Here is a 25640-nt window from a genome sequence, read left to right on the forward strand (position 1 = left end):
GGCCCTAAGTCACCCACAGAGCTTCATTGCTTATTAGGGATCCTAGTCCGACACACTTAACTGCTACCCCACAAAGGCTCAATAGCCATATGACGCCTTAAAGATAACAAAGGCAACATTATTTTTACATAAGGTTTGCGGTCTGGAGCCCACTAACTTCCTTACGCCATAATAGATCTGTGAAGCTTATAAGGAGCCACAGGAATCTTTGTAGTTTTTGCCGAAATGGAGATCATGCAGCTGCTCCTCTGGAACATAAATCAGTGGGGCTTACTTTTGAGTAAACATGTATAAGTTTGCACTGTTAGGCTGCAAGCCTATAGAAACTTAACCAGGAGGAAGCCTGGCTAGCTATAAAGGGGTTTACTTCTGAATAAACCTGCAGAGGATTTCCCTGTTGGTAGTAAGTCTCATCAAACTCATCCTATAAAAGTTTGCTAATAGAGTCTTGAGGAGATGGAACAAAGTGTACAGTTGGGAAGGCCACATTTTAAAATACATTTTTGTTAGTAGAATCTTCATATTTTCTCAAAGAAAGCAGTATAGTAGTTCAAGGACACTGAGATCTAGCACCGAGGGCCTTCTGGTGGTTCCCTCACTGCGAGAAGCAAAGCTACAGGGAACCAGGCAGAGGGCCTTCTCAGCAGTGGCACCCAACCTGTGGAACGCCCTCCCATCAGAGGTCAAAGAGACAAGCAGCTACCTGACATTTAGAAAATACCTGAAGGCAGCCCTGTTTAGGGAAGTTTTTAATCTGTGACATTTTAATGTATTTTAACATTTGTTGGAAGCCACCCAGGGTGGCTGGGGAAGCCCAGCCAGATGGGCAGGTTACAAATAAATTATTATTATTATTATTATTATTATTATTATTATTATTATTATTAGGAGCCTTTCTAATTTGAGCATTAGAACACATTTCCAACTTTACACTGTTCACACAAGTCGGCTGGTTTACATTCTCAACTCAAGTTTCCTGTACTGGGGCAAAGAGCAACTCTACCCTGAAAGTACATATACACTGCAATCAAATGGGAGTAATAATAATTTGCACCTCTGGATATCAGGGCTGTTCCTGCCACATGGTTCTTCCCACAGACTGCTCTCTATGTGGTTTGTGTTGGGGTTTTTTTAAAACTCCCTACAAGAAGAAAACTAGTATGGCAGGAGCAGACTGGACTTGCAAGGAGTTTGAAACAAGGACAAAAATTGAGTGACTCATTCAAAAACAAAGTATTTCAGGGTCCTTCCTGGGCCCACAGGTCCCTGACATACTAAGGATGCATGTGATACATGCATTGTTGTTGTTGTTCAGTCATTCAATCGTGTCCGACTCTTCGTGACCCCATGGACCAGAGCATGCCAGGCACTCATGTCTTCCACTGCCTCCCGTAGTTTGGTCAGACTCATGTTGGTAGCTTCAAGAACACTGTCCAACCATCTCGTCCTCTGTCACCCCCTTCTCTTTGTGCCCTCAATCTTTCCCAACATCAGGGTCTTTTCCAGGGAGTCTTCTCTTCTCATGAGGTGGCCAAAGTACTGGAGCCTCAGCTTCAGAATCTGTCCTTTCAGTGAGCAATCAGGGCTGATTTCCTTAAGAATGGATAGGTTTGATCTTCTTGCAGTCCATGGGACTCTAAAGAGTCTCCTCCAGCCTATAAAGTTGGTAACCCAGAGTTGAGAAACAGTCTTGTAACACTGTGGCCAAATCGTCAACAACAATGGTGACTCAGTATTTTGATGCACAGTCATCCTAGCTGTGCATTTTGTTGCTTTGCTTTTTGCTATCTTATCTTCCAGCATTCCATGTGATTTTCAGCATTTTTAAAACTGTGGCTTTTTTTGTTTTAATTTGTGAATTAGGTTGCAAAGGAAATCTAACCTGTCTGTTTCTAACAATTTAGAAACAACAGTCTTCCTTGGTATTGCAGGACTACTGCACATTTAATAATGTAATCCTAGGGCTCAATCCTAATAAGTAAAGTAATAAGTATATCTTTAAAACACATTCAAAACACGTTCTTGCCCTCAAGGAATTCTGGGTAATGTAGTTTACTCCTCAGAGAGTTACATGTTCCAGAAACCCATATAAACTACAGTGCCCAGAATTATTTGAGAAAAAGATTGTGCTTAAAATGTACTTTAAATCTCATTATTACCAGTGTGTAACTTATCTGAGCTACTTACAGCTCTGTTGGTTTTGGCTGCATACACACCATATGGTTAAAGTACATTTAAAGCAACTCCACCTCATGTGAATTGTATTTGTTAAGGGTTCTGGAGATTGTAGCACTTTAAAGGGTAAACTGTCTTTCCCAGGATTCTTAGGGACGGGGATGTGTTTTAAATGTATTTTAAATGTATCCTATAGCCTGTCACAGAAGCAAATGAAAAAGAGGGTAATTGGAGAGGCTTCTGCACTTGCCTAATAAATCAAAAGGCGTTCCAGCTCCTCCCAGCATCACATGCCTTAGCATGCCTAGCACAATCCATGATAACAAGAAAAAGAGAACAAAAAGCTCTGCCATATATCTACGTACCAGAGTTTCACGAGAAAGGAATACAATATTAAGAGTGTATAACTAGGAAGGTTTAAAATAGTAGAATTGGAAAGCATTTGTTCTCAAAGGCGCTTGATTTATTTGTCCTTGCCTGTCCCAAAAGTATAGGATGACCTAAAATTAGATTCTGGGAATAAAAAAATAACAACCCTTCAACTAAACTTAATTCAGCACACCACCGAAAATAATGTCACCACCAATTTAAGCATGTCTTGGGGAAGGGACCTAGCCTCTAGGGTTTGCTTTTAAATGCTCTCTTCCCATATCTATTCAATGTTATCTATTCAATTCAGAAGTTTAAAATTCCAAACTAAGAGACATTATTAGCATCACTTGTGAAAATGCCCCCAGAGTGGTGGTGTTGTTGTTTAAGCACCCGAACATTTGTCATTTTTATTGTCGTTTGATTACACTAGCATGACAACAAACACAATTTGAATAAAACGCGGTTAGGGCTAGACATGTTTACTCAGAAGTCAGTCCCTCTTAAGTTTCAACAGGACTGTGTATAGGACGGCAGCCTGAATATTTTTAAGATGAAAATAATTTATTTTTTTTAAAAAAGTTTCCGGTTTCGTCGTCTCATTTCATGCATGTTTCCTGGGCAGTAAATTCCACGTCATCCAGCGAAGAGGCTTTTCAGAGGTTGGCTCTAGAAATAACCCCGCCCTCCCCGCACGCGGAAGGAGTCAGTCATGCTTGGAACACGAGAACTGAAACGCCAAGCGGAGCGGGGGGGGGGGGCGGGGCGGGGCGGGTCAGGGACGGAAAGCTCATCTTAGCCAATGGTAGGAGCGGCCTGGTGTTGCTAGGAGACGGGTACAAACTGCTCCGGGCAGCTCTCTCGCGGGTACCATGGACGGTGGGAAGTCGGGCGGCCGCCGCCCAGGCTCCGGTCACAGAGCTGATCTCGAAGTGAGGTGCGAAGGGGAGCGAGCGGGGGGAAGACTTGCCTGGTGTTTCTTGTGTCCGAAAAAAAACTCCTCTGCGTACGGCCGCCTTCGCCAAGGTGACGCCCGCCACACGCTTTGGACCACGCGCTGGCTGGGGCTGATGCAAGTTGTGGTGCAAAGCGTCTGCGGTCGCCACCTTGGCAAAGGCCGCTATGCACGCTTGTTTTGCAGAGAGTTCTGGTCAGCTCAGTGGGGCAGATGCCTAAACGGACGATAATGCAGAGGATTTGTTCTGTAAGACCCCGTCCTTGCCTCTCGTAGCTTGTCTTCCAAAGCTTCCCACCCACCTTCCCGAAGCCTTTATTTCCCCCAGGGTGTCTCACACTTCTTTGTGCCTCAGTTTTAGTTCACATTATTAACGTCCCTTTCTTCAGGAATGTAGCTACAGAAAAGCTAGCTAGACCTTGGGGGGAAGAAAACCAACAAATGTATCATAGTCTTTTATTACCCGATCTGAATCAAGAGGTAAAAATATATGCTGTGGTTTTTAAATGTTAGTATTGATAACGACAAAGGAAGTTTGATTTCATTCCCTCCACCCTGTATACAATCTGCTTTTCAAGATATTATGATGATGCTAACAAAGCAAATATATTCATTGAAGTCCCAAGTAATTCCAGCTATCTGTCTTGTCATTCATTCAATATAGTGAATGAAGGCTTATATAACAACACTCCTGTAAATAACGAGATATTGCCAGTGTAATAACAAAGAGGTGGTTTCTGTGTCCCATGTTCTTTTAAAGTGAAGCTTTAGATAAACTCCGATACACCCCATTTCACAGTCCTTTCCAGGACTATTTTCAGAGTCTTTGTTTATGTTCTTATTGGAGGCGTCTATTTTTTGTTGTTGTTGTTGTTACTAAATAAGTTGCAACATTTCTAAATATTGTACAATCTATTACTGCTTTCTGTTTCTCTTCCCTTTCAATATTGTTATGCATTTTCCATCCTGCAGCTTTTTGTTTGCAGTAGGTGAACCATAAATAAATTATATTTGCATTCATTCAATTTAAACTGAGGGGAAGTACTGTTACATCTTTTTCAAATCTGTTTTCTAGTTGCAGGTTGTGTATGTAATTAGTGAGCACAAACAACAGTGGTTATCCTCAGTGGAAGCTTTGTTTTACGCCACATTATCCACTTAGCAAAAAACAAAACTCTTGTTTCTTTTAAAATGTCATATAATCCTAACTTTCTTTTTTTTCTCCACCCCTTCAAGATGGGTACAAGGATTCACCAACAGGAATGTTGGCTTTGTCACCAAAAGAACTGTCTGCTATCCTTGTGGCAATTACATAATATTTGTTAACATTGAAACACTGGAGAGATCCATCTTGCGGTGTCACAGTGGAAAGATAGAAGCCTTTGCAGTGAACCCAAACCAGAATGTCGTTGCTTATTCTGACAGGCAGCTGAAACCTGTGATTCACATCCACAGTTATCCAGGACTAAAGAGACAGGCCAAATTAAAAGGTGGGTCTGATGGTTAATCAAAACCATCTTGAAATGGTTTTTAGGAATTTGGTGTGGGGAGGGCATAAGAGTTGTGCTAGATCAGACCAAAAGGCTATATAATCCAGCATTCTCTTATTACAATGGCCATTGATATGTCTCTGAGAACTCCGCAAGCTGGACAAGAGTGCAATAGTGTGGGATCCTGAAGGTCAAATGACGTAGCAATTGATATCTTCCACGAATTTGTCTCATTCTCATCCCACTTGGAGACTACCACTGCATATTGTGGTAGCAAATTATACTTATACTGTTATGATATTATACTTGATGATTATAATTTTATAGTATTAAAATGTTCAGAGATCAACCAAGTAGCACATGAATATTTACATTTGTGTTGCCTTATTCCTTAGAAATTGTGCAGATCTTGAGCTTGCATTGAATAATATTTTCATGGGGCTTCCTCTAAAAGTGCAGCCTCTAAAAGAAAGAAAGGCTAGGTAAAAGAGACCTTGGAATGTTATTGCATAATATTCATGCAGTGGGATCAAGATAAAATACAAAAAAGCCCACGAATCTAGTCAATATGTGATCTGCAGAGACTAGTTTTGTGATGTATAATTTCAGTAAAAATGGAGCAAGTTGAGAAGGGGATTGGAGACCAGTTACATTTGAATACCGAGAGAGAGAGAGAGAGAGAGAGAGAGGAACAAATGCAACAACTCATAATATCAGTCTATTCAAATGAATTAAGCAAAACCACCAGGGTTGTACAGATTTGTACATAGACTTCCTCCTATGTTGGCAAGACAAAGCCCTATGACATGGTATGGTATGGTATGATAGGAAATAGCACAACAGCATGAAGCTGCAGAGATACTAAATCCATGCTATTTTATGTTTCAGGACAAGCCAGTCTGGATTACACCTTGCTTGCATTCAGTTACACGGGTCCTTACCTGGCCAGTTACTCCTCAATCCCAGACTTTTCTCTTACAATATGGTAAGCGTGGGATAGATTGTTTATATTGTATCATATCATATCATATCATAATATTAGCTACTTAATAATTCATATTACTTACTAATAGATCCCTTGCTCTCTGTAGCTAATTTAACACCTAAGTCAAAAATAGGAATGTCTTCATTTTAGCATAATACAGGCAACTCATCATTTGCACGTGATTGGCACATGTGCAACTGCTGACGTGTGTGCCATTTTTGGCACCTCAAGGGGGCAGCGTGGCCTTATACGTGTCCCGCTGACATGCGGTGCCTTGGAATGCAACCCCCATGCAAATGGGGAGTTTCCTGTACAGACAAACTCACAAACATCCATTCATGCAAACAGAGATGCAGGCAGTGAGCCTATGCTGACTTTCAAAACACTTTGTTCAAGTGACCACGCTTTTGCCTGAAAACCACAAGTTAAATTCACTGTGCACAAGTTAGATTCATTTGAAAAAAGTTCCAAATGATACCTCATTTTCCACAATCAGTAAATACTGCTGGTTTCCATAGTCTTTCATAATCCCCACCACCCCTACACCTGAAATAAGTTGTCTGAGGTAGCATATCACCCACCTTAGGTTTTAGAAAGACATGTAAAGCCCATCAGTTTCTGCAAGCATTTGGGGGATTGGTTAGGCACTTTCTTGTCATTTTAGGTTACAATTCTGTCCCTACTTATTTGGGAGCACGCCCCATTGAACTCATTGAGACTTACAGTGGTACCTTGTTTCTCGAACTTAATCTGTTCCGGGAGTCCGTTTGGCTCCTGAAACAGTTCGAAAACCAAAGCGCAGCTTCCGATTGACTGCAGGAGCTTCCTACACTCAAGCGGAAGCCGCATCGGAAGTTTGACTTCTGAAAAACGTTTGCAAACCGGAACACTTACTTCTGGGTTTGCGGAATTCGTGAGCCAAGCCATTCAAGAACCAAGGTACCACCATACTTCCTAATAGACATGCATATAATTGCACTGTTAATTGTTTTCGCTTAATCCTCTTTTACTGGCTTTCTATCTGATTTTTATTTTAGTTTTAGATTGTATTATTTAGGGCTTGTTCTATGGTGTGATTTTACGTTTTCGGTTATAGAGAGGCCGAATATAAATATACAAAAATAGAATTCAAAAAAATAAAATTAATATTTTTGCTTTCTTTCATTTTTGATTAGGGACTGGAACAAAAAAGTTATTTTGTGCAGTCAGTCACAGATGGGAGTAGAAGTGACCACAATGAGTTTTAACCCCATGAGCTGGCACCAATTGTGTTTATATAATGGGACTTCTGTTACACTTTGGACCATTGAGCGGAATAATGAAGAGCATATTTTGAAGTCAAAGTAAGGTTATTAGAAGAGATGTTTCAAATGTTACTTTTATTTTACACTGAGATTGATTTTTGTGCTAGGAAAAGAGCGTTTTTGCAGCTGATGAACGGTAAAGCATGCTTTCAGGTGAGGGTCTACAGACTGAAGAAGAAGAAGAGTTTGGATTTGATATCCCGCTTTTCACTACCCGAAGGAGTCTCAAAGCGGCTAACATTCTCCTTTCCCTTCCTCCCCCACAACAAACACTCTGTGAGTTGAGTGGGGCTGAGAAACTTCAAAGAAGTGTGACTAGCCCAAGGTCACCCAGCAGCTGCATGTGGAGGTGTGGAGAAACAAACCCGTTTCCCCAGATTACAAGTCTACCACTACACCACACTGACTCTCAGTTGCTATGTATATCAGGTACCTAATCCATGTCTCTTGGGCACAATAAACATGTTCTGTCCTTTGCATTTTAGAAAACGTATTTTAGAAATATGGAGTAGCCCTCATGGTTCATTGTCTTTAAAAGGAAATTTTCCAAAAATCATTCCCTATTTGTTTTCTTACATTTATATCCTGCCCCCACTCTCCCATCATGGAACCCAACAGAGTGTGTGGTTCCCATTTACAGGTAGGTAGCCATGTTGGCCTGCCGTAGTCGAAACAAAATAATAAAATAAAATAAAATAAATTCCTTCCAGTAGCACCTTAGAGACCAACTAAGTTTGTTGTTCTCTAAGTACTTTGACCACCTCATGAGAAGAGAAGACTCCCTAGAAAAGACCCTGATGTTGGGAAAGATGGAGAACAAGGAGGGCACAAGGAGAAGGGGACGACAGAGGATGAGATGGTTGGACAGTGTTCTCGAAGCGACTAGCATGAGTTTGGCCAAACTGCGGGAGGCAGTGCAAGATAGGTGTGCCTGGCGTGCTCTGGTCCATGGGGTCACGAGGAGTCGGACACGACTGAACAACAACAACAAAAAGTTTGTTCTTGGTATGAGCTTTCGTGTGCATGCACACTTCCCAGTCGGTCACTGATCCAAGCACTGACCTGACCCAGACTTGCTTTGCTTCCACAAGGTGGCAGCTTCATGTGCCTTCAGACTATGACCCTGGACTTCATTAATGATGTTTTGGATTGAGTACCAGTCCTCAGGCATATGTTCACATTATGCTTACTGTGCATCCAATGTGCTCCCACTGCTCATTTTTGAAGCCACATTCACATGACATAAGCCACAGTCCATATTAGCAGTGGCGGGGGAAGGGCAGCAGGCAGAGCGCCCGGTGTGCCATCTTTGAGGGGGTGAAAAGAAGGCACCCCGTGGGAGGCTTGCCCCATCACCATCACGCTGCCCCAGCCACATGGGCAGGATCCTCCACTCGCAGCTGCACCCTCTGCTGCTGCCCGTACGACACTCGAGCGGCGCCGTCGGCAAACCACTTGGAGGTGCGTGCGCCATACAGACGGTGCACACATGGCACCGCTCAAGCTCCGTACGGAGGCTGCAGGATCCCTCTGCCGCTGCATATTAGTCTTGTAGTTTCTTGACAAATACTGCTGTATGATTTTTTTAAAAAAATTCCTTAAATCAGCTTCAGTCTGATTAGAAAACTGGATGTGGAGTAAGCAGAAATGTGAACACATACCCTAACAGCCGCTGCACAGATGTAGATGAGTGTGCAAGAACAGATGACAGCTTAATCAGTAAGAGTTGCAGGGGGCCTGCAGGGGTAGGGAAACCAGAAAGGTCATGAGTCAGTTGAAAGCATCTCTGCCCCCTCTCTAATGTGAACAACTTCATGCAAATGCAGCTTGAATTGCAATTGGGAGAAATGACCTTGCTGCATTTCAGGCCAGCAATAGATATATGCTATGTTGGGGAAAATAAGGGAGTCTTAAGAAACTTGAAACAGCCTAATGAGAACTAAGCATGCTCAGTGTCTACAGATTGCTGTTGGAGGTGGAGAAGAAAAAACTGAATGGGGTATCCTGGGGAGCATGACTTCAGCAGTTTGTTGCAGTTCCACTTGAATTTTCCAAATATGCTTCTTCTGTGCCATTTTTCTCATTGCTTTAGGTCAGTTAGGCTTCCTGCTGAAGATGGAAATTTAGTAGATGAGCAAAACAGCTTCTTCTCCCATCCCACGTACAATGATCCTTACTTTGGCCCTATTCTGCCCAATTCAGCCATTGCTGGCTTGGTAGCGGACGAAGCAGAAACATTTAAGGTGAGTTCTGCTATGGATATAACTACTTGTAGTCAAGATATCTATTGAAATATCATTGATATAGGACAGCAGAACTTGTCACAAAACACTGTGCAATTTTCACTGTGAAAGGTAGATAACTGCTGTCAATGCCCATCAGCACTGAATGAGTAATTTTTTAGTATTATTATTTTTAGTAACTGAAACGGTTTTTTTTTTTAAATTGAAGCCCAAAGATGACATTCAACCTTATGTTCACCCTACTGCCCACTGCTGGACTCAAATCTCTGATCTGTATATGGGCTGTGAAGAAGGACATTGTTTGAAAATTGGTGCAGACACATTCAAGGCTACAGTTATCCATCAAAAGCTTTCCGCAGATGCTAAAGGTTAGTGCAGTTTCAAGTCAAAGATTGTCCCCAGCCTTTTCTGATTCATTAGGATGACCAGGGTCCCTTTCATAGAACGAGAGAGGCAACTGCCTCCCCACGTTTTAGACTACATGTGATTCTTCTGCACCTGCACCTGTACCCGGACAATTCACTGGTTACACACGCTGATCTGGTACTGCTAAGACAAATAACAGCTTCGCACAAGTACAAGGTACCGAAGAAGAGATAATGGCCCCTTTCCTCCTGCAGTCATTGCACAGTGGACGCTCGGGTTGCGAACGGGATCCGTGCGGGAAGCACGTACGCAACCCACAGCATTCGCAATCCACGTCACTGCGTCTGCGCATGGACGTGATGCAATTTGGCGCTTTGCGCATGCACAAAGCACGATTGCTGAGACCCGGAAGTAACCCATTCAGGTACTTCCGGGTTCAGCTCGTTCGTATCCTGAAAACGGGCAGCCTGCTTCGAGTGCAAAACAAGGTATGACTGTACTGCTGTGCTGCTGTGAGTTAAACAATGGTTTGGCTGAATGTGCCATCCCAGTCTGGGTTCTTGAAATGTCTGGCTACAGACAAACCGTGAGCTGTAAACAAGGTTTGTTCTTCATTTACAGCTTGTGTTTGTCTGGAGGAGACTTGACTTATGCCTGGATTCAGGCACTGTGACAAGACAAACCATGTCTTAGTCTCGCAGCAGCATAGCAGTAGCAGGACTGAAGGAAGAGCAGAACAGCAGCAATCTCTGCTCCAGGAGCCTGCACACGTCAAGAATTCAGCCACTCTGTAACTACTATTATAAATTAGCATGTTAGTGCCAAAGACAAAAATCCTATTTCTTCTTCTAAATGGTGACTGCTTTAAGAGTGGACTTTTGAATGTTGCTGTGAACTTAGACCCTATCATACCATTCATGCTCTAAAATTATGGAAGCCATCTTTGATTGGAAAGGTGTGGGTTTCATATGGCCACTGAAATGCAATAGATTTATATTGACAAATTGAATCCACTAGCTTCACAGTTGGTCGTTTTAAAACTATTTGACCAGTGCTCCTAATATTCTGCCACATTGAACTCCCCTCATCTTCATATTTATTATTTTTAATTAATGTCATCACATGTTAGTAAAGGTAAAGGTACCCCTGACTGTTAGGTCCAGTCACAGACAACTCTGGGGTTGCACGCTCATCTCGCTCTATAGGCCGAGGGAGCTGGCGTTTGTCTGCAGACAGCTTCCATGTCCTGTGGCCAGCATGACTAAGTTGCTTCTAGCGAACCAGAGCAGTGCATGGAAACGCCATTTACCTTCCTGCCGGAAAAGTGTATCTACTTACACTTTGACATGCTTTTGAACTGCTAGGTGGGCAGGAGCTGGGATCTAACAATGGGAGCTCACCCCATTGCAGGGATTTGAACCATCAACCTTCTGATTGGCAAGCCCTAGGCTCAGTGGTTTAGACCACAGTGCCACCCATGTCATCACATGTTAAACCACCCCAATAGTTACTTCATTCTGCTGTGGACATTATTACAATGCAGACATTTCTTCTGAGAGCACATAAATGCCTTCCATCTTCAAAACTGAGTAGAAGAAAACCCAAAACATGGTCAATTGCCCATATATCCATGTGTGTGTATGCCTAGGCCACACATTACTACTTAGAATGAAGGTATGCAGTTCCCAAACCAAACCCCGTAGAAGTGATTATTGCAGTCTTCTGAAACTGCAGTAGGTGCTTCACAAATCCAGTAAATACTGGTTCTACACTATAAAAATCTACAAGCAGGTTGGTGTAATGAGAAGCTTTTGTTTCTTTTAAACTATATCATGTCTGGTCCTACAGCACACTTTTAATACACTGTGTAGGCCGCAACTGACATAGCCTTGTTTCCTTTCCAGCAAAAAAACGGGCAACTTTTCGATCGCTATCACACAGTATGAAAGGAGAAGGTATTTACTTTTTAATGCTAATTGACTTTGCAGGAATCACCTGCAAAGGGGATTGTATGTTGTTGTCTGGTAGGAAACAGCTAATCAGAGTGGCATATTTGAAATGAGGGGGTGGTGTTTTATTTGATGATTTCATAGAAAACTCTCCAGTGTCAGCAGTAGAATTGGATGGCCACAAAAATGAGCTGTCCAGATGCAAATTCGTCCTCCAAAAGTTTTATGAATGATCATCCATTATCAAAGTACTAAATATTGCACACTGAAAAACAGGTATACTGAAGAATAGTACTGTAAGAAGGAGAGGTTCTCTCACTGTGTAATAAAGAGAGCATGTGTGCATGCAGACAAGCATTACACCATAGCAAGGATTACACCATAACAATGGGTTTTTGCCACACTTTTTCCAGAGAAGAGGGATGGGGGATAGTTTTGGGGGGATTGGGAATGCTGATGGGAGAAATAGAGCCTTTTGATGCTCCCATCGCTCCTTGGGTTTTGTGTTATTCTTTGTGTTATCAGAAGGACAATAGAGATTAAAATAGTAGGAATAAAGCTAAATAATCACAAAGGGACCAAATCCTGATGGGTTTCAGGCAGGTGTGCAACAGGGGAGATGCATTATCACCTTTGATTAAATAATTTTTGCTCCCTCTATTAACTTTTACTTTTTTATGTTGTTTCTTGATAAAGTGAAACTGCATCTTTGGCTTTATTTTGAAGGGAGCAGAAGCTTCACCCCTCCTATTTATCTTCTTAACTCAGAGCTTCACCCCCAATTGCAAAAAGGCCACAGTGATGTTTTCTACTCTGGGCTCATTATTGCCCATAATCCCTTTGTGGCCAACCAGGTCCTTGGCCTTGGAATCCTAAACATATTTTTCTATGGGAAAATGTGGCAGTGCAATTTTCAAAAAGTGGAAATCCAAGTGGCTATAGAAGGTTCATGGCCTCAGTGACATAACCATGGTTCATTTTGTGATGATCCAGGATCCTTTACTTGTGATGATCCTTGTTTCAACAGAGTGACACACTCTACAAGGAGATAAATAAACCTGTGAGGCTGTATCCTGGCATTAAATATAATTTTATATTCATATAATCTGTATATGTGCATGAATCAGCCTGATTCGCACTTCCCAGACTAATATGCAGCTCAGATTGCAGTTAGTCTTGGGGTTTTGTCTTTCTTCAGATGTTGTGATACACATTTTATGTGCACTTTGATATATTTTTCGAGCCAAAAACTGTATTATTATTCTTAAAACAAAACGTTAGAATGGTGCAGAAATGGGTTGGAATGGACTTATGAGTGAGTACATATAAAACTGAAACAGACGAAAAATCCATCCATCCCTGTTCCTTATTATTCCACGGTACTGAGTGGCAGTACTGCCTTTGGAGATTAGCTATGAAATCTAAGTGATAAAATTTAAAAAATCTCTTTTATTTTATTAATTCTTTTTGTAGCTGAAGCAAAGAAGGAAGCTCAGAACGTCAGACTGCTTGCCATGGCACTTCATAAAGATGGACTCTACGCAGCTGGAAATGTATGTAAGGCACCATTTGGTAGAGGACTGTAGCCTCATTGTGAGTGCTAGCCGGCCAAACTCCAATGTTAGCTTTAATCCTGTGCTAATTGCAGGTGTGCAGGCTGGATTCAGACTGGAACAACATTAAGGGTCAGAGTTTGAAAGCCCCCCCTCCCCCCCTAGTCCTGACCTGTTTTGAGCTCTAAAAATAGCTATTTCTGCAAGAAAAAAATGTGCATTCCAGAGCAAAGGATGTGTGAGAGGATGAGAGAGAGTGACTTGCCTAAGGTCACATACTGGTAGTATGTTGGAGATGATATTCAAATCAAGAACTTAGCTGCTATGCTACACCGGCTCACAGGTGTCAGCCACACCCTTCTGTTAATTCCCCACCCACGTCCATAATATTCCATCCTGAAGTTGCACCAAATGTAAACACAGAAACGTGTTGCGTATAACTAAGTCCCAAGAGCCAAACTAGATATAAGGCACTGGAGATGGTGACTGGATATACTGTATACGGAATATAAGCCACACTTTTTTCTCAAATTCGGGCCATGAAAAATTAAAATGTGTCTTATATTTGCAACCTTACTGCACGGCTCCCCCACACAAACCAGAAAGCAGCCCAGGAGCGCTGGGCAGCAGCATGCTATGCCTCCCCCAGTCGCCAGAAAGAGGGGGGAGGCCGCCCGCAAAGCAGTGTGCATGCCCCCAGAAGCAGCCTGGGAGCACGCAGCCCACCCGCCGCTCCCAAGCCTCCCTCGGCACGGCTTGGGGAGGTAGTGCTGGGAGTCAGTAGTGCTAGGAGGTGGGCCGCACCCGCAAATAAACCTCGAATTTTAAAAGTGCGGCTTATTTGTGGGTGCGGCTTATATTTGGGCCAATACCTCTTAATTATTATTACTTCCTTTTTCGTTTTTCTTTTTTTAGTTACAGGTAGGTAGCCATGTTGGTCTGCCGTAGTTGAAACAAAATAAAAAAATTCCTTCCAGTAGCACCTTAGAGACCAACTAAGTTTGTTATTGGTATGAACTTTCGTGTGCATCTGAAGAAGTGTACATGCACACGAAAGCTCATACCAATAACAAACTTAGTTGGTCTCTAAGGTGCTACTGGAAGGAATATTTTTTTTAAGTAGCCACAGGATGGCAAACAAATTTGGTTGGGGCTAGAGCACTGACAGAGGGAAGAGGTTAATCTTTCTCCCTGCACCACAATCCCAATTTAAATTGCCCCTCTCTAAGTTGCTATTTTCCCATAAGGGGCAAATACATGTACATTTTCACTAATAGTGTGTTGGGAGGGTATTATTTAGATAATAAAGCCTCTCCTCCTCAGCGAGGGGAGGGGTTGTGAACGGGAGCCGGCTCCAGCACCTGGGCGGGGGCGTTTCGCCCCCAGCCTTACCTGCCCCGCCGCCGCGCCGCGCCCCTAGCAGTCAGCCAATAGGGCTGGCTTGGGGGCGGGGTTTAGGCTGTACCTTAGCAGTCGCGGCGGCCCCCATCCGCCATTCTGCTTCGTTCCTGCGCCGGATCAGGAACGGATTAGGAAATTAGGAAAACAGGATCAGGAAAACACTGTCAGGAAAACACAGGATTGGGAAAACACTGTCCCTATTTAATTCCACCTAGCTGGTTGCTATGCTGTCTTGCTAATTATGCTTTTAAAGGTATGTGTCTGTTTTTTCCTAGGATGGCGTTGTGCGTTTATATAAAATCAAAGGCAACAGTTTTCAGATGGAGGACTGTCTGGAAGTGGAAGAGCCCATAACAAATCTTATCTTCTCCCCTGACTACTTTTACTTATTAGTAGAAACAGAAAAGGTATATTGTGAAAGGCAAAGTTGCTGATAAATGGTTCCTACCTTAAATTGGGATATTTTAAAAAGTGAGCCCATAATCAGTACAATGTGGGGTCTGTCATACGCAACAGAAGTGCCGCTAATGTAGGAAATAATCAAATACTGCTGGGTACTGATTTTGCATCTGATTTTAATCTTTGCCTTAACATGCAAATGAGGATTGAGGTATGAAATTCAGAAGATTAATTCATATATCTAAAATAAACTTTAACCACTTACCACAGCTCTAAGTGGGAGCAAAAATGCTGGGGGGAACCCATGATTGAGTGTGTATATGTGTGTCCCTGCTTGCTTGAATATGTGTGCATGCCTGCTTGCCTATATGCCCACCTCTGTATATCTTTCTCTGCCTGCTTGAATGTATCTGTGCTTTTCTGCTAATATGTCGTTCCCCCACTGAGTGAGTGAGTGAGTATCTATGGTGTGGGCGGGGTGTGTGTGTCTATTTGTGTATACATGTGCTTTATTTGTGATTAATATATGGGGTTTGTGTGCTTATGTGTTGGTTATGCTCACTTTGGTCACATCCACATGGCATTTGGCCCCTGGACGGATGGCAAATCCTCGATGTGACGCTCAGGTTAGCCACTCTGTATTAACGCCCTGGAAAGGTAAGATGGCTTTACTTGGCACTGAGAATAGAAGAAGAAGAAGAAGAAGAAGAAGAAGAAGAAGAAGAAGAAGAAGAAGAAGAAGAAGAAGAAGAAGAAGAAGAAGAGGAGGAGGAGGAGGAGTTTGGATTTGATATCCCGCTTTATCACTACCCATTGAGCCTCTCTGGGCTGAGCATTCCACAACCATATTGGCAGTCCACCACTGAAAAGTTCCTTCCTTTAATAGCCACCCACTAGACTTCACCTGGGGATGTGGGTGGCGCTGTGGTCTAAACCACTGAGCCTCTTGGGCTTGCCGATCAGAAGGTTGGCGGTTTGAATCCCCGCGATGGGGTGAACTCCTGTGGCTCAGTCCCAGCTCCTGCCAACCTGGCAGTTTGAAAGCATGCCAAAAAGTGCAAGTAGATAAATAGGTACCTCTCTGGCGGGAAGGTAAACGGCATTTCTGTGCGCTGCTCTGGTTTCTCCAGAAGCAGCTTAGTCATGCTGGCCACATGACCCGGAAAAACTCTGTGGACAAACGCTGGCTCCATTGGCTTGTAAAGCGAGATGAGCGCTGCAATCCCAGAGTCATCTGCGACTGAACTTAACTGTCAAGGGTCCTTTATCACCTGGCAGGGACACCTGGAGAAGGGCTGTTTAAAAAGATCTCAGAGTCTGGGCACTTTACATCTAGCTTTCTTCTTCTGAGAAAATAGCTACCAGCATTTCCTCATCGTGCTCTGCCATATTAGCAGTAAATCAGGATCAAAAAAGTAGTCAAATGTCAATGCAATTGGATGTGGTTGCTACAGACAGCCAGTTTTTCAGTCCTTTATGAAAATGCATAAAATAATTGAATCATATAACCTGATGTTTGAACCTGAGTTCAAATCTACTTCTCAACATATAAAAAAGAAAATTTAGAAAGATAGGTGCATTTTTCTCAAAGAATTTAGGATATGCTTTTTCTGTCCTCATAATAGATTATCATATCCACTTAACAGGGATCACTCTTCGCTTTTAATCCCAATGATAATGAAGACGTTATCAAGATAATGGATTCCAGTATAAGCCATTTTGTAGGAGCTGAGTTTCTTGTTCCAGGAAACAAGCACTGTGTGGTAAGGAACTATTATTTTCTAAATAACAGAAGAGAGAAACCAGCGTTTTTTAATGCACTGTCACAACCTTTGCCTGCTTGGGTTCCCCCAGATGTTTTAGACTACAACTTCCATTAGCTGTAGGAGTTCTGCTCCAAAATAGCTAGAGGCCACCCAGTTGGGAAAAGGCTGCACCATCATCTTGTGAAGGCTATTACAATTTAAGATTCCAAGTGAGATCCGAAAACCTATTTCCATATTGATTGTTCTACTCTGATGTTTTTATCCTATTCATTTTACAAAGCACTGTAAGCATTTGGATAAGGCAGGCTTGTCCAATTGACACACAATCACCGATGCATGGGTCCTTTTGTACCCAGAAGAGGGCAGAATGGGGGTGTAATGGGGCAGGGTGGGCTTATGCATGCTCTGCCAAAAGTACGTGGGGGCTAGGAACAAGACCCCCACACAAAAATGGTCACCACCTGTAACAAACAAATACAGTGGAACCTTGGTTGTCGAACTTAATCCATTCCAAAAGTCACTCCTCAAACATTCGAAAACCAAGGTGCAGCTTGCAATTGGCGCAGGTGCCCCAGAAACAATAGCCGACAACCGCATCGGACGTTCAGCTTCCGAAAAAAGTTCAAAAACAGGAACACTTACTTCTGGGTTTTTGATATTCAGGAGCCAATTTGTTCGTCAACTAAGCCATTTGAGAACCAAGGTTCCACTGTAACTAACTGGCATTTTTATTTCAATGTACATAAGCCATGCAGTGGGAGCTGTGCTAATGAGCCTTGCTTTAGTCCTGCTGCTAGAGAAGGAAGAGGATGAGGCATTTCACTAGTAAGCCAAACATAGGAGTAGGCAGGGTTGTGCTCCCCAGACCTTGCTGGACTCCAATTGCTGTTGTTCCCAGACAACATGGCTAGTGGTCAGGGATGATGGGAGTTGAAGTCCACCAACTCTCTTTATACTGAAACTCTTGGTGCAAAGTTGTTGCATCCCTTTGCAGTGGTAGGTAGTTTATTTTTTCCCCAAATTTTTTTATTGATTTTCCACAAAAGTTAACAAATACCATCCCACAAAACAACAACATATAACATATAAACAAAGAAAAAACAAAAATAACACACAACATGAACTAAATAAAGAAAAGCAAATACATACCTACAAACAGGAACACACCAACTATTAATTATGATCTAGTTCCAAATCTTATTAAGGGGACTTCCCCCGTTCTCTCTCCTGCGTTCAGTTCTAATTTACTTTTTCCTCTGGGCTCCCACCCCAAAGGGCAGTTATAACGTCGCGATAACCGGACCTGGACCTCTCACGTCGACAGGGCCTTCCCTCATCCTGGAGTTGCATGTTCTCCTCTTCCAATGAAATCCCTGAATAGCACTCACAAATTAAGTCTTTAAGTTCTTTAAGTTCCTTAGCCAAGTTCCTAAAAGCCAAACCAGTCTCTACAAATCTTTCGTTGACATTCTGTTGCGAAAGTTCCAGTTCCAAAAAATTCCTTTGTTCTGAAGTCATTTCTAAGTCTGTAGGCATCATGAAAAACGAAAGCGAAAAGGGCAACAGTAGGCAGGAAATAACAAAGTTCAGTACTTTTCCATCCTCAAATTCCCGTAACAGCCGCCATTTCTCCCTAACCAGAGCACATTTTTTTTTTAATCCACTGTCTCTCCAAAGAAAATACTTCCAAGGTCTCAGTCCTCCCCAGAGGGGGATCTTTAAATCAGTCAGTCTCAAAATTCAGAAAATATACTTTGTATCCAAAAGTAGCAACAGCCAGATTCAATGTTACAGTCTGCAGTCACAGGGGAGAGGAACGGACTCCCTCTTTAACGTTCCTCCCCAGAAGCCAATTGAAGAAATTTTAGAATCAAATAGTCCTCCGTACTTACAGCTTACGGGTTTCTTTGTATTGCAGTCCGAATGAGGAAAAACGAGGCGCTCAGAAGCCGCCGGCGGCCGCCGCTTCGTCTGCCCGGTTGGGGACAGTCTCCACAGCCCCACGACGTAGCCCTTTCACTCGGGACTCCCTCTTACGAAGGAATCCCGAGAAAGGGTCGCCGCAAAAGGGGCCTGCTGGAGAGCCCTGACCGCGGGACGCTCTTCCCGCGGCTTCCCGGAGCCCGCTGTGCGGTCGCGGAGCTCCTGGCCCCCGGGCAAACCGGAGTCGCTTCGCTGCCGAAGCGACTCCCAGCTGCCGGCAACGGCGCCTTCGCCGGAAGTCCGCAGTGGTAGGTAGTTTAAGCACTACATTTAGATGTCAAGCCTCTTATAGTTAATCTCACATGACTCGCTTTTTAAATCGGTGCTTCGACTGTCACAGTTTTGTGAGAGGGATTCAAGTGCATACTAGAGAGAAAGTTAGGTTTGTGCAGTTCAACTAGATTAAAAAGCTCTGCCATGCTAGCACAGCAAATCAAAAGAAACTGGCCTTATGTGGTTTAGCGAGTAATGGGGAAATGCATTAAAAATGGTGGGATGAATTAATTACTAACGGGAAGGCATATAAACATGCTACAAGCAAATCAGGATGAATGCCCATTGTTGCATACTGCCCCGTAAACAAATAAGGAGAAATGCTCACTAAAATTTGGAAGTAGTGTAGCCACACGTATGCCCTCAGTCACAAGGTGTGTTAGTTTGCATGTCAATAGACTGCCAACTTATTTTCTCTAGGAACTCTGTTTTGTTTTGTCGATAATAATGTCCTGGGGGGGGAAACCAGATAGATTGGATAGCGCATCTTTGTGTTTAAATTTGGAACCGCTCTAGTAACATATAAATGGGGTTTAGGATCTGATATTAAAAGCAAATGGGTTGCATGAGGCAAGGATCTGAAACCTCTTTCTTCCTATGGCTTAACACCTTCTTGCCCCTCTCACTAAATACTTTCCCCCTCTTGAAAGCCAGGTTAACATCAACTTCAGGTTTCAGAGTCCCAGATAGGATCAAAGTGCCTGGAGAGTAGTGCTGCTGGGAGATATCCTAGGAGCCCGGTGGGAAGCTCTGAATTTCTCACTCGCAAACTTGCTTTTGCTTTTAAAGTTGGATCCAGAATTGCTGCCATTACATGTGTTGGCTCTTAAGTAAACTTGTTCAGTGCAAATAGAGCACACTGGTGTGCATAGCTAGTATGTCAGATCACCAACCTGATATATTTTCAATTGTTGCTTACAGCGTTTTTTCCTCCTATATTGCAGTCTGTAGCAGAATCAGGAGAGGTACATGTTTGGCAGTTGGAAGATGGTGCTTTTGTCAGCAAGCTATGTCTACATACCTTGGTATGCACAAACAGAATTTGAGTGTGTAATTAATGAGGAATTTTATATGTTGTCTTATTCAGGGCAGCAATACATTTGGTCCAGCAGACAGCTAGAGTTTTGAGAGAGATCAATATTATTTTTTCTAGTAAAACAGTTTATCCAATAGAGCTTTTGGTATAGAAAAACCAAGAGTACTCTGATGGTGCTTAATGAGAAAAATGAAAAAGAATATGATTTTATATATGGATTCACTGTTTGCTATTTTACAAAGCATGCTTTTGAACTTCTATGGAATTTTTAAAGCATTTCTGAAGCAGTTTCATATGCAAATATGTCAAGAATAAAACAAGAAGAATTATGTTAACTAAGTATGGCCTAATAATGATCCATGTGTGATTGTTAGGATTCTTTTTTGAAACCCTATAAAAGATAACTTGCACTTGAAAAACTAAGAGTCCTTGTCATCGCCATAAAATGTTTTTCAAGATCCTGTCACGGTGAAATTCACTGTTATTTGTTATTTCCATAGGTCACTGCAATGGCCTGTAGCCTTTCATGTTCATGTGTCACGGCGGGAACTAAAAAGGGCCAACTTTATTTTATGGATCTTACTGCTGTTGAAACGCCTAGGGTGGTTCACCGAGTTGCCATTTCTGAGTATCCTATTCAATTTTTGCAGTAAGTATATTAAGAAAGCAGAGCAAAATGGACTGTCTGGGCTCAACCATAAGCAGGGGGCCCACAGGATACAACAGGGGCCAGCAAATTCTTTTTGGAGGGGGCCGGTTCACCATTCCCCCAGACCTAGTGGTGGACCGGACTACGTGCACATGCGCGGTGGAGGCGGCTTCTCTCCCCCATCCCCTCCTCCCATCCCCCCATCCCCTCCTCCCCTCCCCTCCCCCCATCCCCTCCCCCAAACCTAAATCCAGCCCTGGTCAGGCACCAGCAGTCCCCTGAGGAGGGGGTGACAGATGTCGCCATCTCCCTGCTCCGCAGCCGGGTTCCTGCAAGGCCCATAGATTGCGCGCGACCCAGAATCTGTGTCTTGCTCCTCAGACATTTGGAGGCTGGCAAAGGGAGCTGACTCTGCCTGGGCTATGACAGCCCCTTCCCAGAGCCCTGAGATGGGGGCTCGCTCTCCTTGGCTCCTGCACCTTCCAGGCAAGGGTGGCCCCACCACTGCCCTCCTCTCCTCTGCTCACTCTCCTGCACACAGGCAGGCAGCATGCCTTGCCTGCTGTGTGGGTGGCCATGAGAAGACCATCCCGCTGGGTCCCCTTTGGCCATGGAGGGCGGCGGGGCCTTGGCTCCCATCTCGGGAGATCTGCGGCAGAAGAGGGCAGACGAGCACTGGGTGGGTCCTTCTCCACCAGGTGGGGCTTGCTGCTACCACCGCCAGGGCCCGGAGGCCTCAGTGGGGTGCCCAAGGGCAGCACAGAGCCCGTCGGCCAAAGCTGGCACTTGGACCCGGGGTGGCTTTCCGAGCCACAGCTGCAGCTGGCGGGTGGGTGGGAGCTCAGCAGGAGCGGCTGCTGGGCTGGACACGGCGGTGGAGAGCATCCTTCACGGTCGCTGTGCACAAGAAGAGGGGGCTTCTCCCTCCCTCCCTCCCTCCCTCCCTCTCCCCCTGCCCCTCCCTCCCCCTGCCTACCTCCTCCGCCGCTCTGCCTGCAGTTGGGAGTCAGCGGCGGCGGCAGTCAGCCTTCCTGGGCGCCAGGCATGGGGCCAGCAGGTGCGCCAAGCTCCAGCCCACAGCGCAGCCATGGAGGCTGGCGGGTGGGCGGCAAGGCTTCCTCTCAAAGCCCAGCCCCCTTCCTCCACAGGGCGGAGAGAAGCCAGGAAGAGGGAGGGAGGAGACACCACTGGGGTGTGGGTGTGGGAGGGAGGGGGGAAATCGCAAAAAAAAATGGCGCCTGGAAAAAAAATAAGGGAAAAAATGGTGATTGTGCCGATCCAAGCAGCGATTCCAGAACTGTTTGTGGGCTGGATCCAGAGGGCAATTGGGCCAGATCTGGCCCACGGACTGTAGTTTTCCGTCCCCTGGTATATAACATGTCTGAGTGTAGTTCAGGATAGAATTGCAGACAAGGAGGTCTTGAGCTCAGCTGAGGCCTTTTATTCCTCTTTGGTCAGACTGTCTCTCCCACACTCTTCCTTTTTCCTAAAGAGTGGGGAACTTCAAAGGGGTAATTCTTTGGCCTAGAAGCTTGTGCTATGTTACTTCGTGCTCAGTTCCCATACTGGCAAATTCAGATCGCTCAGTTGTAGTTTATTGGGAGACCTTGCACAACAAACCCACTTTCCTCAAAGAGCAGACTTCTTTGCCATAAGCAAAGTGACAGAAAAACTCACTGAAAATTGTGGGATAGCACTTACTTTGATGCAACATCATCTAACCTCCCCACAAACAATTCAACATGGCTGCTTATTAAATAACCAACATTTTCCAATCTGCCTGCAAAGAAATTGGTATGAATGCTCAATAAATAGTTCTCATTTAGAAGCTCCCATATCAGTTGCCATATTTCAAGACAAAAACAATACTTAATTAAGCATGGCAGCCCCTAGCCTCTGGAACTCCCTGCCTATTGAGATCAAGCAGGCACCTTCACTGTACTATTTCGAGTGCCTGCTAAAAGCTTTTGTGTTTATACACACCTACTCAGATGCTTAGGAAATTGGAGTAACTTTAGTCTGTTTTAGTATTTTAACTTACGTATGTTTAAAGTACGGTTATATTTTTTCTTTATTTACTGTTTTATCTTTCGTAAACAGCTTTGAGGAATTTTTTTAAACAATCAAGCAATGTATACTTTTAGTGAAATAAATAGTTAATAAATAATTTTTGATGTGCTATATTTGTTCCTTTTCCCTCTCTAGCTATGAACAAAGTGGTCAGTTTCTCATAACATCAACAATAAATGGATATATCTTTATTTTAAATGCTCTGCCCACAGAATCATTTCAAGTCCTTGGATACGTAGGTAATACAGTACGTTCAAAATTCATGGATATTTGTTGCCTGCATGTGTTAGCTGCAATATCTGCAAATGGTAATGGATATTATTTCCTGAGCATTTTCAAAGAAGATGACACTCTCCAGAAACTGAAGGTTTTACTTCAGAATAATAGTTTGTATTAAGTCCAAGAGAGAATATCATCCAGCCTGTATACTATCCACATTTAAAGGAAATTCCTTGACGCTGGATTTTTGCTAGCACCCTGTGCATATTTGCTTTAGTTTCCTTAAAAATAAGTAAGTGTCTGCTTAGCTTCTATAGCTACAGAAGAAAATCTGAAAACACTATGGCAGGTAATGGGGGGGACTGTTTCCTAAAGGCTCTTTTAGTTCACTGGAATTTTGAGGACCAACTCAATTTTTTTTAATGGGTTAATAATAGAACTGATGTACAGGTGAAACTCAAAAAATTAGAATATCGTGGAAAGGTTCATTTCTTTCAGTAATTCAACTTAAAAGGTGAAATTAATATATGAGATAGACTCATGACATGCAAAGCGAGATATGTCAAGCCTTTATTTGTTATAATTGTGATGATTATGGTGTACAGCTGATGAGAACCCCAAATTAACAATTTCAACTTTGGGGTTTTCATCAGCTGTACGCCATAATCATCACAATTATAACAAACAAAGGCTTGACATATCTCGCTTTGTATGTCATGAGTCTATCTCATATTTTAAACTCCAGTAGCTAGTGAAAACAATTGCTTAGATAAATGGATTTTTCCACGATATTCTAATTTTTTGAGTTTCACCTGTATATCCACTCATTGTGACCTGGTGTATCTATCATGTTGGTTTGGGTTTTAGGGTGAGCAAGCCTAACTTTACACATAACACCCTTGCACAAAGGAGCTGTAATGGGCTTCCTTGAGCTTTTAATAATAAAGTGGTGAAAAGAACTGTTATCAAAACTCCAACATTCTTTTATAAGACTGAATGCATTTACTAGGTCCCCAGTTCAGATCAGAGTCACGGTGCTGGCAAAGAGAGATTTAAACCAGCTCTCTAATTCAGGTTTGTCCACCTTCCAAGCTGCAGTTTGCAAATATACTTAAGTTGTGTAACAAATAAGTGTAACTTGTAACAAATTACAAGTTATTAAGAGTGCCTTCAATTGGGACTAGGTTTTTATGTGTATATGTGTGATATAAAGTTGGCTATCAGAAGTAGGAAGTGTGCTATTGTAGTAAGGTCCTACTTGCAGGTTTCCCATAGGCATCCGATTGACTGTGGCAAGAACAGGATGCCTGAATAGATGGGCCTTGCGCCTAATTCAGCAGGGCTTTCCTTATGTTCTCCGGTTTTTCCCTGTAGGGAAATAGTCGCATACAAAGAGGCCCTAATTTCAAAAGCTAGTCTACCTACCTGTTTACTTGGTGTTACCTTCCCAGGGCTCCTAATACATTGTACACCAATAGAAGGAATATATCATTGTGATTCTCTACCTTGCTTGAAATACTGATTTCTCTTCACTTTAGCAATGACCAGTGAGATTCTTGATATAACTTCAGTCTATGATGTAGATAAGAATTCAACTGAAGTGGTTGTACTCCTTTGTCCACCGGAGATCAAAAGGGCACGAGTGGAGATATTTAATCTTCCTTCAAAGATTATTCTGGGTAAAAATGAAATATTGTGTGAAGTTCTGCTATTGTTGTGCCCTGTATTAGTCTTTTTAAAAAATCACATATGCTAACTGCAAACCCATTCTCCAGGTATGGAGCCCTTCCTTGCCAAAATGGACCATCTACACATTGGGGGGGGGTATTAGCAGACTAATGAGAACCCCAAGGTTCACAGCAGTACAAGCGTTATTTGGGGTGGACTCTAAAGAAGGGAGGGGGAACAGGACTTGCAATATCCTGTGATCATGAAATGCTGGCTAACTGGAGGCGGGAACAGAAAACTGGAGTTGGGAGGGTGGGAATGGAATGGAACATCCTGGGGGGAAGGGACATGGCTAAGCAGGAGTACTCTACCACTCTGCAACATTTTGTTTCGGGTACTGTTTGTCCATTAATATATATAAATTATTTCTCTCTGTGTAGGGTAATCACAGAGAGTGAAGGGAATCTAGCATAGTGGAACCAGGAACGAAAAGCAATGGAGAAAGCCTTTGCTTCTTATCTCCATATTGTCGCATTTATAGGGAGAAGTGTGAGGATGTACACTTTGGGCTTGTCTACACTTCCGCTTGTCAAGTGCCAATAAATCATGGGTCCCAGCTGTTCTCTGTTTGTCCCATGCTTTCTGAGTGGTTTATCCGTTGTTCCCCTAGAAAACCAGCTTTTTAGTGTTAAATCGAAGCAAACATCAATCCAGAGAAAGCCTGATTGATGTTTGCGCCAATTCAATAGTAAACAGGGTTTTTGCAGGGGAAAACAGAAGTGTGGAT

The 25640-nt window shown here is 43.2% G+C and overlaps 1 protein-coding gene across 1 annotated transcript in view; it reads left to right on the forward strand.

The window, feature by feature from the left end:
- Positions 1–3371: 3371 nt before the first annotated feature.
- Positions 3372–25640, forward strand: part of CFAP43 (cilia and flagella associated protein 43) — a 52598-nt gene continuing 30329 nt past the window's right edge. The window contains exons 1-14 of the mRNA XM_033149727.1: positions 3372–3481; positions 4736–4989; positions 5878–5974; positions 7150–7317; positions 9371–9521; positions 9730–9889; positions 11792–11842; positions 13310–13389; positions 15066–15197; positions 16836–16952; positions 20156–20236; positions 20748–20896; positions 23102–23205; positions 24724–24864. Of these exons, the coding sequence (XP_033005618.1) occupies positions 3417–3481; positions 4736–4989; positions 5878–5974; positions 7150–7317; positions 9371–9521; positions 9730–9889; positions 11792–11842; positions 13310–13389; positions 15066–15197; positions 16836–16952; positions 20156–20236; positions 20748–20896; positions 23102–23205; positions 24724–24864 (1750 nt within the window). The 5' untranslated portion in view covers positions 3372–3416. The remainder of the gene's footprint in view (positions 3482–4735; positions 4990–5877; positions 5975–7149; positions 7318–9370; positions 9522–9729; positions 9890–11791; positions 11843–13309; positions 13390–15065; positions 15198–16835; positions 16953–20155; positions 20237–20747; positions 20897–23101; positions 23206–24723; positions 24865–25640) is intronic.

This window comes from Lacerta agilis, chromosome 5 (genome assembly GCF_009819535.1).
Source record: "Lacerta agilis isolate rLacAgi1 chromosome 5, rLacAgi1.pri, whole genome shotgun sequence".
NCBI lineage: Eukaryota > Metazoa > Chordata > Lepidosauria > Squamata > Lacertidae > Lacerta > Lacerta agilis.